This window comes from Contarinia nasturtii, unplaced genomic scaffold (genome assembly GCF_009176525.2).
Source record: "Contarinia nasturtii isolate CC-2019 unplaced genomic scaffold, AAFC_CNas_1.1 Cnas_scaffold_864, whole genome shotgun sequence".
In the NCBI taxonomy this organism is placed as follows: Eukaryota; Metazoa; Arthropoda; class Insecta; order Diptera; family Cecidomyiidae; genus Contarinia; species Contarinia nasturtii.
The window spans coordinates 1,033,764-1,051,218 of record NW_022198211.1 but is presented as its reverse complement, the minus strand read 5'-3'; the positions used below and the strand labels follow the sequence as shown (position 1 = coordinate 1,051,218).

At 33.5% G+C, this 17,455-nt stretch overlaps 4 protein-coding genes across 6 annotated transcripts in view; 3 read left to right on the top strand and 1 right to left on the bottom strand.

The window, feature by feature from the left end:
* LOC116342304 (uncoordinated protein 58-like) overlaps positions 1-5,731 on the top strand; it is a 149,453-nt gene extending 143,722 nt beyond the window's left edge. Inside the window, exons 6-8 of the mRNA XM_031769842.1 lie at positions 1,516-1,657; positions 1,969-2,648; positions 2,877-5,731. Of these exons, the coding sequence (XP_031625702.1) occupies positions 1,516-1,657; positions 1,969-2,587 (761 nt within the window). The 3' untranslated portion in view covers positions 2,588-2,648; positions 2,877-5,731. The remainder of the gene's footprint in view (positions 1-1,515; positions 1,658-1,968; positions 2,649-2,876) is intronic.
* Positions 1-17,455, bottom strand: part of LOC116342303 (FMRFamide receptor) — a 209,926-nt gene that overhangs the window by 188,422 nt on the left and 4,049 nt on the right. The window lies entirely within an intron of this gene.
* On the top strand, positions 9,229-13,294 carry LOC116342308 (putative protein TPRXL). Its single transcript, XM_031769847.1, has 2 exons — positions 9,229-10,102; positions 12,346-13,294. The coding sequence occupies exons 1-2, from the start codon at positions 9,989-9,991 to the stop codon at positions 13,144-13,146; spliced, it is 915 nt and encodes a 304-aa protein (XP_031625707.1). The 5' UTR covers positions 9,229-9,988; the 3' UTR covers positions 13,147-13,294.
* The window catches only part of LOC116342305, an 11,780-nt gene continuing 10,958 nt past the window's right edge, over positions 16,634-17,455 (top strand). The window contains exon 1 of the mRNA XM_031769843.1: positions 16,634-17,078. Coding sequence (XP_031625703.1) covers positions 17,016-17,078 — 63 coding nt within the window. The 5' untranslated portion in view covers positions 16,634-17,015. The remainder of the gene's footprint in view (positions 17,079-17,455) is intronic.

The window sequence follows — 17,455 nt, the reverse complement described above, 5'->3', positions numbered from 1 at the left end:
ATACCTATTACCGTCAATAAATGGAATAGTTTGAAGGAATATGGTCGTTGTTATGTTTGGTGAATAGTGAAGGATACATGAGCAAGAGCATCGACACCACAAATATACGAAATACTCATTCGCACGTTATGCGTACTGCTACACTTTCAAAGCGTATACATTTCCATACATGAATCTACTGTCAATCTAATTTCTCTCTCTCTCTATTCCGCTTCGGATATAATTTAATGTCGTACGCATAAGCCATTCGTCGTTCAATTTTGGTTTAGAATGATCCAGGGTTCTCACGTTTGTTTATGGTATTATTCGATGAGTATATCTTGATTTGGTACGTTTTTTTTTTTCGCTTTTGCGAGAGCTCATTCACTGTTCCTCACCGAGCAAAATCCAAATGGATAAATGGATACTTTGAATTGTTAACGAATGTTGTCATCGTGGACTTTAATGTGCATTGACCCAATAGTGACAGCTCTCTGATCTTGTCGCTTACAATTTATATGCTTTGATTATACACATTTTAAAGAACTTGCTCGTCCCGTCAAACAATTTCGCATATTTTAACTAGATAAATGTGAGTGTGTATGTCTGGCAGTGTTGAGCTCATTACTTATACAACATACATGCTAGTTCAATGCGAAAAAAAGCTCAAAAGTGAGAGAAATAGAGATGAAGAGAAAAAAAACATGAATTTATGGCTATACATATTTAATGGGGCGAAAGAACGAATATCTTGGTTCGCATTTCAAATCGTATTTATGTTTGAAATGTGCAATGTTTGCATCGATTGGAAATGGTGCATGGAAAATATAGACTCCCGATTCCTGCAGCAATGAAGGTGAAAAAGGCCACTTCATTTTGTTTATTATGCGTTATACGGTGCATTCGTAACTACCGACATACATTAAATACAACGAGATATGCACCGTACGAACTCACTCACCTAAAGAGCATCTAGTGCTATTTTATCTCGGTTTATATGAACTAGTAAAAACGATGAACAAAATATGTGGAAAATCCCACATCATGAATGGCAAAAATGAACGAGAATTTATGAATTCCAGTTCACTCACAGGTCATCACAACTGTATGATATGCCATTGTAATATTTACATATCAAACAACATAAACGAAGATTATCTCCGGAGTTAACATTCAAATGAGTTTATGTTTTGTTTGAATTGCAGTTGATATTTATATCGGGAAAGTGTTCGAGATACTTTTTTTTAAAAAAGTTTTGATCCCAAAATTGTAATTTGACTAAAGTCAAACAAGAGTTTAAAATCCCTTGGGATTTTTCGTAGTTAATCCAAAATTCAGGCCGATATTGGGTAATTTTATTGTAACAAGCAGATGAACGATAAATTTTTCGTGCCATAAAATTTTGGATAAAATAGCATATTGGCTAAAATCGATTCTGTTAACTATGAATAAACTCGTTAAACTTTAACTCCAACTAATCGACTATTACCTCTATTTATATTATATTTGTTTTTGTTTATTTGTTTCGAAAACCAGGCTATGGAGATTTGGCGCCTCGTACAACGCTTGGCCGTATCGTAACGATGGTGTATGCAATGCTGGGAATCCCATTAACATTAATTTATTTATCAAGTACGGGCGGTGTTCTAGCACGTGTTGCTCGTGGTGTATTTTCACGGTAAGTCAGTCTGAAACAATGTGAACAATCAATTGAAGTGGCGATACATACGCGCCTTGATATCAAACAGCGCGAACATCGAGGCGAACATACACACCCATATTGCACAATTGTATGGTTAAGCCATTTAACATGTATTATTTGGTCGAATCATTTGGAAGATTATGTCTTCATTATCACCTATTTAAGCAAATTACACAGCAATTTCAGCGAATTGCAATATCCATATGGTAATTTCTTTTGTTTCTTCTATTTTTTCTTTCTTTCTTTCTTCCTCTGTCTCCATTTATTCCTATGCATCGACAATATAGAGCACTATGCTGTTGCCTGTGCTCAAATTGTGGATACTGCTGCTACGATGAAAAACGAATGGCAGAAAAAGAGCGTCGTTTGAAGCGGAAGCGTCAACAAGAAGAAATACGTGCCCAACAATTGTCACTACAAGAACCGTATTATGTACGATCAAATGCATTGCACAATAATCTTCATTCGCCGGAGAAACAAATTCAAATTGTAGCCGATGTGGAATCGATAAGCACCAGCGAATCGAAAGCATCAATGCATGGCTTGAGCATTCTGGCGCCGATTCTTCTATGCTTAAGCATGATGATAATTTATGTGCTGTTCGGTGCATTGGCATTGATACGGCTTGAAGAATGGACATTTATCGATGCAATTTATTTTTGTTTTATGAGTTTATCGACCGTCGGTTTTGGCGATATGCGGCCAGATATGCATAAGGAATCAACCACAACCACATGGTTTTGTTCGATTTACATCATGTGCGGCATGGCATTAACAGCAATGTGTTACAATGTATTGCATCAAGAAATTGCACATCGTTTACGGACCGTTGTAGATGCAAAGCACAAAATTTCACATATCTCACAACAAGCCACAGACGATCCAAATGATTTTTTTGCCTCCTGACGGTACGAGAAAAATACCAATCTATATCACCGTAATCCCACTGAAGAGACATTAATCTCGGGTAAGTTTTTCGACACAATAATCTAAAATCTTTCCAAATCTATACATCAATACACGTTGCCATTAAAGAACAATAGTCGCCTTAATTTCTTACAATTTTTTTCTCGCTTGAGAATTGTGTACTTCAATTAAGCTTGATTTTTCAATTATAAACAGTTTTTATAACAATTTTTTATCGATTAAATGTTTATTCCCTCCTCAATTCTCCATTAAATTGGAATATCTGTAGGAACACCAACATCGTTGCTGTTTGCACAAGAGCCAGACATGAGTCAATTGAATGTGCTTAAGGATTGTAGCAATCATGCCTTGGGCCATGAATTAGTTCCAATTGTAACAATGAACGAACAAATAATGCCGGAGGTGTTGGACAACTTACCGCCGCCACCACCCATACAAATTCAAATGATTTCGGTATCGCAACAATCAGCAATGCAGCAACAGACTGTCCAACCACAACAGACAACCTCACAGGGAGTCATGGGTTTGACTGGTGTCTACACATTAACCGAAGAACCGGAACTTGAAGCCGAAGAGAATACATCAATGTAATCGAATTTCGTATTGTATGGATAAACAAGAAAAATAGGTCAAAATGTGTCAAGTTGACACTATTTCAACCGCACAAATGAGAACAAAAAAAAAACACTCACATTTCTAGATTCACTTTTGAAACGGGAATATTTTGTAACGAGGGTTTATAATGTCCCTTGACTAACACACACAAATTGACAACAAAAAAGAACAAGTAATCAGATCATATTTCACGTGAAACAAAAAGAGTTTAATCGATGTATATAAAAAAAATCGTGCTCGTCATTGGAAACAATAAACCAAAAACTGAATAAAAACACATAAAACAACATGTAAATTAAAAATTTACCATAACATACCAGCTCATTTTCACCCCATCGACGGGCCATCGTTAAATGTATGTATAATATTGTTTCACAGAATGGAACACGTATTGGGAATGCAAGCAACAAAAACAACAACTCATTTAATTTCGTTCGAGTTTATATACTATACGGTGAATTTAATGAAATCGCTTATTAGAATTATTCTCCAATAATAAATTAATACAGTTCATAAAATGCCGATCAAAGCCATGAACGAACCAACTAACGAACGAAATAATAAATTCATAAAAAAATGATCAACTAGTGTGTATATGTGTACTGTATATGGGTGGCATATTGTTCACCGCATGATTAAAGAGCGGTTGCTGTGGAGGGGATAGCAGAAGGTGTTGTTAATTATTGTGAGCGACTGAACCCGAAAAAATTAGTGTTGTTCATATAAAATCAAATATAATAATAAAAAATTAGTGCATTTTGGAAAACATCCCTTTCGCCCTTCTACTTTAGTTACAATTTTCAAAAATTCACGTGCAAAAACATCATCAACTACAATAATGGTTGGCCGTAAAAATATACACTCTTCAAAATCACAGTGAATTGAATGTAAATAGTCATTAATTGGAGATGTTCTTTTTTTCAATTCATTTTTACATACCGCGTTTTAAGCAAATTAAGGATAAATGTTTTATGGATACTAGTAAATAATAATATTTAAATAAATACAAAATAATGAAACAAATAACTAAATTGATTTGTTAAATAACATTAAAACCTATTTAAATTTAGATGGGGTTTCGGACGCACGAGAAAATGTTTTTTTATATATCATTCTCGATTGAGCCCGTTGAATGGAAACAGGTTACAGCTGGAACCTGTTCCAAAAGTGTATTCAACCAACATAAATCAACACATAAAATGGCTTAGCGACGAATTTTTGTTTTATTTTTTTAGTTATATTACTGATAAAATAAAAATTTACCAAATAAAAAACATGGAAATCATTATATGGATCTAGATGAATGTAGTATAATCAAATGAATAAAAAAACACAACCACAACAAAATATTACAAATTAAATATTTGCATTATTGAAATTTGTAAACGTTTTTCATAATCGTTCATGTATAACACACAAATATCGATGAAGTCACACAGCTTCCGATATTATGACCTGAGAACTCTTTACTAATTTTCAACAGTAACGAATGTTTTTAAATATAGAATAGTATACATATATGGTCAAAAAACAGACATTAGGTTTGAGCTATGGATATAGCGGCTGCTATTTCATAGCCGCTATTCATAGGCGCTATTTAATTCGTGTGCTGTTTGTAACACCGAGTAGGAATAGCCACAATATGCATAAATGCATTAAAACGAGATAAATAGTGCCTATGAACAGCGCCTATGAAATAGCAGCCGCTATATCCATAGCTCAAACCTTATGTCTGTCAAAAAACAAATTTGAATTTATTTTCATCAAAAATTCACACATTAGGCGATTTTTATGAACATTTTACGAAATGCGAGTTTAAGAAATTCAATTCGTTGTTTTGTCCAATAACTTTGGTAAGTTCAATTTGGCACAAAAATACTTTAATGTAAACATTGAAAAAACGATTTTAATCAACAACTGAAGTGGGTCATAATATGGAAGCTTATATGCTTACACATAAAAAAACTATATTGTGAGTTCTTTAAATATGGCTCAATTATCAGAAAATAAGAAACAAATGAAAAATGAGTTCTAAATTGCGATTCATTAAAATATATGTGGAATGATTGATAAAAACTCATTACCCGATACTAAACTACAAAAGAGAAGAAAATTTTGAAGATAAAATGACATAAATTGACATATCTTTGTTACTTCAAGCAAAATCTATTTATATTGAAGTTAAGTTTGGTAATTTCATTTTGGAAAAATAATTTAATTTTCGTTTATTCAATTTTTTCCTCTCACAGCATGAAGTTAAAAAAGAAAACCGAACAGTTACGGTTATTACTTTTGACATTCAAATTCTCAAAAAATTAATTGGACGTCATTCGATTTACATATATGATTACCAAGTAAAATTGTGATATCAATACTTTGTAGGACATAATTGGATGAAATGAGAAACACTATTATTTGTGTATGAAATATAATAAAAATGATGGCATTAATCAATAAACGGAATACTAACTAATTAACTAACAACAACTGCAAAAAAAAAAAAATACTGTCGATGTAATAAAAAAAAATCTTACATACAATAAAGAATATAAATGCAAAGAAATTGTGTTTTTTTGGTTTGTTAGGTAACAAAATGGAATGGTTGACGAAGGTGACTTTGATTTAGGTATTTTGGTAATGGAAAAGACATTCACAATTCGAATAAGTGAGGTAAGAATTCAATTCAGATCACGCACTGCCAAAAACAGACGATTCACACACGCACAATTAAGCGGAACGATTTGAAAAGGTATGTTAAATATGTGCCTTATCGAAACAAACTTTTACATTTCTTTCTCTTGATGACACTTGATGCATTTAAAACATTTATAACCATAAAAAGTAACAAAAAAAAACATGGATGCTCCCAAAAGAAAAGAGTTTTTTCCCAGATCGTGAATATCAAATAGCCTTTATACAAATAAAATCCATTTGATTCAGCACCAAACAAAACAAGAGCGACAGCAGCAACAGCGGCACCGAATTGAAAATACGAGTACATTGAGTGCGTATGAGAGACAAAAACGAAAACTTGATCAGACTTAAAATATATGTAAAACAATGGCGCCAATGCATTTTGGTTGTAATACAAACATTACCGCAGGAGCGAATTGAAAGAAGAGCAGTCATTTTACGGTTACCACCATTTTTTGGGTGTTATTTTGAACACGTGATACAGAATGAAAATGGAAATTGGTAAACAAAACACATACTGAAATGCGTTTTTTTTACTTCATTGTTGTTGACGAAAACCCTAATCAGAAACAATGCCATGGCGAACATGCTGAATGAATTTTAAATTTTCTTTTTTACGATTGCGATGCTGCTGCTACCATTCTAAACTCCCGCTTGTTGCTTTTTTGGTTTTATTACTTTGGCATTCTTGGATATATTGTATGCATGTGTATTTTCTCATTCCGTTCGGCGAACGAAGAAGGAAATTCGAAAATAGATTTGGTTACTTTGGACGTGCCATTAAGTTTTCACTTGAATATATCCTCCATGTCACTTGTGTCTCGTCTCCAGATATACCGTGTAAATGCAGAGTGACACTTTGAAAATGAACGAGTGATATTTATAAACAAGACGAACACAACATACACCAGAAAATATCATTTCTGCTTTGAGAGTCATTTATATTGTATAGCATGAATTTGGTTCCAAAAGATGGATTGTATTGTATAATCTTTGGTATTTTCATTTAAAGTTCAAACACACACATACACAATCAATTACACTTTTTTAAAGATTCAAGTGAAATACATAGAACGCTTTGTGCTCACCATCTTTTTCTCGCGTTCTTATTTGCCCTTTTTTCCCAAATAGAAGATGTAATCCATTTTCATGAAATGCACCCGCGAAGACGCAAAAGATTTGGTGTGTGTGTGCACGGTACGGTCGAAAGGAAAAAAAAAAGATCAGTGAACCAATAAAAAAAATATATCGCCGCCACAAAGAATAACAATCAAAACCGTGACTTCTTAGCGCGTTGAATTTGTGATTTTGGTTTCGGAAGAGAGAATAAGTAGCAATCAAGCGAACAATCTCTTATTGCCAACTCACAGAAAAATTGCTATATCTCTTGTGCACGAATTATTTAAGTTTTTTTCCGTTCGTTTGTGTTGATACACAATTTCGCTATGAGCAAAAAAGTAAATGTTATTTCGTGTATTTGCTTGTCTCGTTTCTATATATCTCATGCGATTGTATTTTATTTTCCAAAGGTATTTGATATTGCACATGCTGTATTTTATTATCACGCATTTCGCGTCCGCAATGAGCAAAATATTTATGGAGAAATCGCGAGCAAGGAACGAGAACAAAAGTCATGAGATCCAAAAGACAAAACGCCAACCGCACTTGAACAGAAAGTTTTCTTTGATTTTCAATTTATTTTGTTTCACCTTTTTTTTTTTGCAACCACATTCTTACAATTTTGTGATCACTATTCTGTGCGCAAATGCAATTTAACCTTATGTTCGCAATTGATAAACTTTTTTGTATCCCTTTTTTTGTGATCAGAACAACATTAACTGTGATTCCAACTCCAAAGACATCTATCTACATCGAAGCTGCATTAAAAGGACAAGAGATAATGGAAAATATATAAATTTTATCTGTCTTGATAACAGCAAAGGCGAGAAAAAAGTACACGGGAAATGAATAAGTGGCCCATGTCTCCGCTCTTTTCAGCATCGGTCTATGGCCATCAATTTTATTTGACTCACTTTGATTTGTCAAAAAGAGTGAAAAAGAGCCGAGTAATGCATTCATGTTCGGTTCAATGGCCGTCAAATGCATCATCATCTCCATCATTTCCAAAAGGAAATCACCTTATAATTACATCCGGCTGTCATTCGACTCAAGACATGACTCAGGACGATATATTTCTTTTAAATATTAATCTTGTTCATGGGTTACACCGGCATAGATGTGACGAACATAGAAACGGATCAAGGCAAGAGCTTCAGGTTTAAATGACAAGTCATAATCATCAGGGGGTAGACACGATTCCATCCATTTGGAATACAAAAGATGATTTTTATAAAATGAACGATTTCGGACTTAAAAAGGAATAGAATTATTTTTACAAGATTCAAGTATTTTACAATATTTTTTATTGCACCTCCATTCATGATTTGAATAGATTCGTCGGAATTCATAGAGAAAAATCCATAATAGATGCAAGCAGAGAATTAACCACTCCGAAACTTTGTGGCGATGATAAGATACTTTGAGTTGATACATTCGAATTGATTGAAGAATGTTTCGAAAGACGTGTAGTTTTTATGGTTGTGTCTACCCCTCATCATTCTAGTAATCAAAAGAGCAGCAACTGTGTCTGTGTTAGAATCTAATTTGACTAAGTTCATGAAAATTTTATTTAAACGTCACGAACGTGTATGCTATATGCATGAAAATATACATATTTGTATTTAGCTATCGCTAAAATTCTCACTGCGCATTACATACTGGAGAAATTTGTGGGTGGTTGACCATTTAATTGACCGTTATTCAAAAATTGCAAAATCCAATTATTATTCGCCAAACAATTAATTCCAAGTGTTGTGATGCGGGCAACCGCGCAGAGGTTTGCCACTCATTTTTCGCTAATTGACATTGTGTTTCGAGTTGATTATTAAATCATGGATACGCTTTCAACATCTCGAATGCATTCAACACTAAATAACCATATAAATATAGGTCATTACACCGAGTACGAGAGAGAGCAGAGAGAGAAGAGGGAGAATAATTGGCACTTGGAATCGAAGCAATTCACCTTATCTCATTATGAAACTGTTGAATTATTCAACCAAAAGCGTAGACTTTATCGAATAAAGTTGATACGATGAAATGCCAACTAATCCACAAATACAAATGAGCGCAGTTGCATCAGTGTGTATATCTACCAGCATATTGCATATGCGAATGTAGTTTGTTCTATGAATGATGCTCTTAGTATAAATAATGCCATAATTCGTTCTCATTCGAAGAGTTATTCAGCAGACAAAAGGCACTATGTTCCAAAAATAATGCATTCGACAAAAAGTGTGCGCTCGATTTCGATTGTAAACACTCTCTCTATATATACGGTATCACAAATTAAAGTCATGAATGTAAATGTGAATAATATTCATTCATCTGAGGCAAAAAAACTACAATAGCAACATAGTGTGTTAATGAATTGAAAACAAAAATTTATAAATTTTAATGAATCGCACCGAAAACGGCAGCAAAAATACGGACGCACACAGCTAAAGTTAAAGAATAAACAGTCGAAGGGAAAAAATGGAAAATATTTACATTGTAGAAAAATAAATACAAATATCAACGGGAATCAGTGAAAGAATCCAACAAATGTGTTTTTATCATCGAATTTTTTTATTTTAAAAATTTTTTGCGCGTAATATTTGCAAAGCAGCCGGTGCGAACAAATTATTCACACATATTAGAGTCCATGTCCGGAGAAATGAAGTAAAATCCAGCCGAAAATCGTATTCAAGTGACCGTTAAATATTCCATTGGCACGCACGCACTGAACATAAATTTCATCTAATTTATGTTACTGTTAATGTATTTGTTTTATTTTCGTGAAAGTGAATTCATTATTTTTTTATCGTGAAACACACGAAAAACCATAAAAGCATAAAAATACCATTTTCAAAAAGGAAATTGAATTATTTACAATACACTTTTTTTTCAATTCGATTCATTCCATTTTTACCGCTGCAAAAATAACAGTCACCAAATTATTCGATACGCAAAATGAAAATCGATTTGATCGTGCGTCACTTCCATAATGGGAGACAGGGGAGGAGATACGGTTATGTCCAACCATTTTTTATTATCATCGCTATTTTGATGGCAACAATGAACACGGTGAATAATTAAAAGCAATGTATGTGTGTGTGTGTGTGTGTGTGCAAAAATCGAAATGCGCTTTTGTCCTGCCTGTGTGTTTTATACACGCAATTGTACTACTTGAATACATTCGACAGTGAATTTAATGAACCTTAAACAAAGTGCATGAAACATTCGTTTATATATTAAGCGGGTGTGCATCGAGTTGCTTTTCTCTCTTATTCGTACAGATTAAAAAAAAAAAACGAATAAAACAAGAGTTTCTGTTTTGTTTTTTCGTCTCCTGTCAATGCTTACGAAAGTTTTATATTTTCATGCTTTTTTCTTTCACTTTTATTTCCAACAATTCGAAAATAGCTGATAAATGATGAGTTTAAAAACAGAAACCGAACAAAAAATGGATTTTACAACAAAATTGTCCAAATGGAAATTACTTTTTTACATTTTCCATTCATACTTGTATGATTGTGCCACCTGAAAAGTTTTCTGGTCATTTTAATTTCTCAAAAACAAAAAAAATATGTATTGATTCTCTCCGGCGAATGCTGATTTCAATGTGTTATTTTGGGTAAAATTGTATTGATGATACGATGTTTTTTATCATTTCATGAAAGTTAATTATTCATCAATGCACTTGATTCGTTTGGCTCCGGCTTACACACTAATCACATGTTTGGCTGTTAAGTGCTACATAATTGCATCATTCAATTGTTATGTGTTTCGAATTCAACATATATCGGGCAATCCATTTGCAAACAAGTGCTAAACCGGACCTTATTGCTTAGGCTTATCACGAATACAACAATCTCGTAATTTCGGTATGCAATCTAAATTCGTCAAAAAGTTTCATTTAAATCCAAACTATTTAGACATGGTACAAATGAACGCGAAGATGCTGCCAATTGCTTTGAATACTAATTTCAATGAATTAGATGTCTTATCTTCAAATATCTATCATCACAACATCGTCGTCATCATCAAAATATGCATGTACGTTGGATATACATTTCCATTAATGATATGTAATATGTATTTGAACCACAACAAATAATTATGCTATATGTTCATCGTGAATACTTATATATTCTTGAGCTATAGTCTATGTATGACTTGCTACATATTTGCTAGTGGAATATAGCAATATCAGTAGTTCTGGTCAATAACCACAAGTGCCAAATTATTGAGAAACCAATTGAATCTACATTAATTCCAACGAAAAAGCTATATTGCCATGAAGGGGCTGTTGTGCTTTGAATTTGACGATCAATTTCCGATTGAATTGGAATGCCGAATATTCCGACAAATCATTTCCGCAATCAATTTCTTAATGATGTTCATTTGATAAACAATATGAAAGAGATATTTTCACATGAGTTATTATTTAAATATTTCATTTGGAATTTTAACAAACCCATTGTACAATGTACATGGCACATATCGAAATCACATGAGACCATTTTCACCTTCGAGGCCATTTTGAGTGTAGTTGTATTTGGTTTATTAATTTCAGCACGTAACAATCATTAATCTAAGCCATTCAATATTTCCATTTCCCACTATCCAACTTGTTCTCACGTGTTATTCCTAAATATATCAGTTTCAGACATTTTGAAAATAGATGCAAAATTTACGGAAAAACTAAGAAAATACCATGCCATAAACTTCCTTTCAAATTAAGCTTCGGGTGAAGTCAAACAGTTGTGGTGTGTGCACTGTGCACCCACTTCGAAATATTCAAATGATGTCATTTAAAACTGTAGGAAATCGGCCATTTTGGTCATAAAACAGTATGAAGTGAACGATGAGCTAGTGTGATGTGGTTGAAAAAAAAAATGAGCTACGAAAGTATAAAAACATGTCAAATCCATAAATTCCATTGATTAAGCATATTTTCTCAGCGTACACACGTGAACCTGCCGCACACTATGAGAGAGCACAAAAGAGAAGGAGTGCGGGTGAAAATCATAACAGCAGGTGATAGGTTTTACCATAAGCCCCATTTTTGGTGTACCAAATTTAAAGTATGGCCGAGACACGCATGCATTGAATTTTCCAACAATAATTCATTTCGGTTTAGTATCTATTAAATAAACACATAGCGAGAAAGAGAGAATGCGAGAGTGTGTGCAGTATGCACGCCATACATTGTGTGCTAAACGTTCGACTGCACACATACCACATATACATTATAATTAATCTTCGTTCTTTAATAAAAGCACAAACTAAAATAAATTCGTTATTTTCGGAAATTTTATTTATAGTGTTCCAGCCGCAGCATGGAGCCGGCACAATCAACTGCAGAAGCAATTTCAACTAAACAACTGGACACTGCTCCACCTCTGAATGAGGCAATTTCAAGTGAATATTCGAATGCACGACAAATGCGCACGAAAATTTATGAACCGATGGCAATGGCGCCCGAAACGAAAGAATTTAAAACACATTTTTCGTTGAATCCCAATGTGAAAAAGCATCTAAAATCTATCGTTCCATTTGGTAAGTCACGTCAACCGCAATCATACTGTTCGGTACACAGTTCGGATAATTCGTTTGGTGGTGGTTCCAATGTGGCTGGTACATCGGCTGGGTCGGCCGGCTCTACATCATCATCATCTTCTTCTTCTTCTTCTTCCTCCTCCTCCTCTTCCTCTTCTTCCTCATCTCAATTTACGGGTTCAAGTAGTGGTTCATCTTCTTCGTTTTCCAGCTCGAACTCTCAAGCTGCATCATCAACTGATGACCAACATCAAACAATTGCATTCCCTGCATCCGCACCTGCCGCACATACATCTAGCGACGATTCCCTGCCCACAAATGCCCAATACTATCCGATTGCCGCAAGTGAATCACAATCGAACAATGACCTTAACACTGCAAACCAACACGATGAAAAGCAAGAAGCAGCCACATCGAATACCGGCTTTTTTGACAGCCATAAAAAGACATGGGCATACTTTATGAAAGCACCAACACATATCATGCAAAAATGGAAAAAATATCATGCTGATTTAAGTGGAAGAGGTGCTCTTTATGGCAGCGACTATTTTGCACACGAATCTTGAACTCTTTTCTCTGTATCAAACAATGTCAACTTTATGGATGGAAATTTTAACTTCGTTTTTAATGTAGTGTAATAAAAAAATGGTTCTAAATTTTGAATCAAAAAAATATAAAGAAAAAACAATTTGTAAACAAACATTAAATATATAATTCAACATGCACAAAACATTGGATTTATTGATTGTCATTAGTTTCTTTCAACAGTGAGATGTCATACATCTTTGACCAGGTTTTCAAATTTTAACGACTTGTAATTTGGTTGAAATGAAAAAAATTAAATTATAAACACATTTTTGAGAGAAGTGGAATCATCGCGAATCGCGAAAGAAAAAATAACAAAATCTTCAAGTTACATTCTTCTCCATATGAAAAAATAAAATTTATAGCACGCATTTCGAAATAAAAAAATGTGACAGAGGTCGATGGCTCACACATCTCATATGGCACGAGATGCAAACAAAACATCAAATGATATCTCAAAAGCGTGCGTTCCTACTCTGAAAAAAACATACAGTACATTCATGCATTGTAAAATACATGTTTTTTCTCAATGAAATATGTTTAATTCGGTTCTTCGTAAATCAATTTAAAGTCATAACAACAAGCAGAGGTAAAAAAATCTCAGTCAAAGCCCATTCTATTTATACAAATTAATTAATCAATATTTTTTGTAATGTCTGCCATGTCTAGTTTAATATGTCAATTGGTTCTCATGCTTCGATTTATTTTTAAGACGCATCATAAACAAGTCATTCGAGCTCGTGCGTATGCCAAAGCGGTATCTTATTTTTTTTTTTTTTGTTTATTTGTTTAAAACCAGTCTTTGAAACGCATTACCGGTTTTCAGTTTTGATAACTTACTGCTGGTGCTGCTTTTATTGGTGCTGATTTAACGTTTGCCATTTTTGGTGAAATAACGATTCAAATGTCTTTCAACTCGTGGCGCTTATGGAGTTTTTCGACCAGAAGAAAGATTTGAATGACAATTTTTGGCAGCGTGCGAACCAATCTAAAATGATTTTGAAATTTGAATTTCGCAAAATAAATGAACCAAAGATAGCAAACGTACATCGAATAAACTAAACTTTATGTTTGTCATGTGGAATAATTACATTTTACACAATGATTGTCATTTTAGTGATTTAGCATCAAATGGTAAGAGGGATAACGAACAGGGTGACTGCTGTTTATAACAACAGTGACTTGTACGCTACACTCTTTAATTCTCTTGACTAATAAAAATAAATACGAAAAAAAGAGAACGAACGATAATTTTAATCGGAATAAATTTCAGAAATCAGTAAACCCGTTCGAAGCGAGAGCCGTGTGCGTCATCCTGTTCGTATTTCGGTCTGAGTTAACGTGAATCATCGTTGATGCTTTTTTACCAAAAACTTTGGAGTGCACATTATATCTTTTGATTTTATCGTCGCCGAAATGGGGATTTAAAGCAGAAGCAAAGAAGAAATTCCTTTCGTGAGACTACACACACACACATTTGTCCACATCTTAAAATGCGCGTCCAACCAATCCAACTGTGATTTGCATAGCATCGCGAGGCGAATAAACTTTTAATGAAGTTCACATATACTGTTGAATGCCTGTACACTGTACACATAGAATGGAAATCTGTTTGAAAGCTTTTTGTCTTTAATTATTTGGTATTTTTTCTGTTCACTTTTCACAAAATGTCAGTGTATCAACAAACGAAGGCATCGAACAAAATCCAGTTTTACGCTCAAGATAAAAAATTATTTTCCGCGACAAATAAAATGAAATAAAAGGGAAGATAAGTCTGATAAGATTTAAGAACGTCAAAAACTTAGTAAAGACTTTAAGTTGTTTCAAGGAAGATTTTCAGTGAAGTAATACCATCAAAATTCAATATTTAAACATTTAACAGTCATAGGTCCGTACTTTTTTGATATGCACCGGTTTTGATTGTCATTGATACATAAAACAGCAACAATACAAGCGTCGAAGCGTACTCTACTGGTGGCAACATTAATCTATGAAAATGTCTTTCATTGAGGGCAATTTTGTACGCTCTAGTTCCCAGTTTTTGCCGTTTGAGGGATTCAAGAGGGACGCTGATATGCTTATCAATATTTGAATGAATAATAAGAAATCGTATGCTCATTGAAATTATTTCCCCTTGGAAATATTGAACCATTGATTTTATCCAACATTCTCGTTTTATTTCAATTCTTTCTGACTCAGTTAAATCAGACTATAACAAATGTAAAACATTGCCAATAATAGAAAGAAAAGCGAATTACGACGTCTGATCGTCTGTGGAAGCTTATCAATATTTTCTTCATCAAAAATTTTCAATTAAAAGTCTTGTTGCATTGTGACTTTCAAACATGAGAATTTAATTCAATGATAGAAATACATTTGTGTGGCTTAATAGAATTAAGCGACGCCGCGGCAGCTAGTAAAAAAAGAATGTAGCTGCTATTTACTGTAACAACGATGGTAAAATATTATATTCAACACGAGCATCGTCCACCAAGAATTCTGTGCGGATTTCTAACTTTCTGTCGATTTCGTTTGCTAGCAAGTGATAATTGAATTTATAAGTGGCGACAACGGTAATGAGGTAGCTTCAGTAATTGAAGTCTTTCATTACATGCGATTAAAAATGCAATAAAATTAATATCTTGAATTATAAGCGGTTTCGATGAGGCGAAATGAGCAATCATTTGCAGTGGTATGAAATTGTAAGCAAAAAAAGTACTATATGGCAGAGAAGAAAGAAAGCAAAAAAAAAAGATTTCATCGTAATAATTACGCAGTTATGTTCTCATTTCGATGTTGTCTGGCTGATTGAATTTTAAATGAAGGTTATTCATATGCAAATTGTTGTTTTGATTCTTGATGCTTTTTTCTCTCTGATAGATCATACTTTATTGATTTTTCTTTCAAGTTCGCTAATTTCAAGTGTTTTTAAAGTGAAGTGATCCAACTTGCATAAAAAAAATTAATCATATATCGAAGAACCGTGCATAAATGAAGTGTTGTCCAACGACTAATTTATTTAAATGAGAAATCGAAACGAAAATAGTGTCGGAGAAAGAGAATGAAAGAAACGAAAATTGAAAGAGAATATAAAATTGCTATCGCTTCTGCACTAGATTATATTTGTTCAATACCGGCCGATGATGAGTGATCATCAGGTTTGCAACATTACTATCGTCTCTTCTTTTTTTGCTCGGCTTCTTCTTTCTCTTTATATTTCTTCGCTGCTATTCTGGTATGCATGTGTACACATATCAATTGTACGTTGGTGTTGAAGAAAAAAAAAAGACCACAAAAATAATGAAAGAAAAAACAAAACCAACCAGAACATACGATAAAACGATAAAGTGTCGCGTCGTGAGTGTTTGTTTCGAACATTGAATGAAGGTAGAAAAAAAATACACAAAAAGAAAGAATATGTACGACACACAAACGATCGATGACAACACAACAAAACGCAACTTGATTCTTGATTGTGAATAATAAAGAAGAAATGCGCGAAGACAAGAATTCGATGGCAAGCCAATATTTGGCTTTGAATAAGTAGTTGGTTCGAACTACTTAATAAGTGAAGACGTACCGCTAAATACGACCGAAGCAACACAACACCCCATCATCAATTGTGGCTCTTTTGTTTATCGTGTTATATCAAACTATAGTTGTTGTGACACTTAAAATTTCGCTTCACATTTTAAATTGTGCGCGGTGATAATAATAATTCAAATATATGTGCCATCGAATCGCTTGTTGCAAGTGAATTTTGTCAAAGTTTTTATTTCCCTGCAATTTTATATTTTCGAAACAAACACTATAGTGTACTTAGTATACTAAGTGTATAATAACTGTAAACATGTTAATACAAACATATAAATGTGGACTTTTACTACTCCTAGCATTTTGCTTTTTTGACAGCGTAAGTTCTGCCTTAGAAAATCCACTTGTTTTTCCGCTTTTGTTTATATATCATTCATGTGAGAGAAAAATGTAAATCAGTTTTTTTATTCTTTGTGTTAGTCGAATGAAGTTATTATCTAAGTTCTTCGCACCCGATGTGAGTTCAAAGACATGCAAAAAATGGATTTAATTTACAAATATAAAATCCAAACGGTGAACACAGAATAGCGAAAAAATCGTTTCAGAATAAAAAAAATATTTATGACTTTTCTCAACCCGAGTTTAAGTATACGGAATATTCAATACACATTTTCAACGTAAATCTGTGCCCAAAAACCTGAACTTTGACAACGGAAAAAGAACTTCCCACAATGGATTTACATAGAATGGGTTTAC

Coding starts and splice junctions, on each gene's coding strand:
- LOC116342308 (XM_031769847.1), top strand. CDS start 9,989: ATGAAAATCGATTTGATCGTGCGTCACTTCCATAATGGGAGACAGGGG. Junction 10,103..12,345: donor TGATGGCAACAATGAACACG/GTGAATAATTAA, acceptor TTTTATTTATAG/TGTTCCAGCCGCAGCATGGA.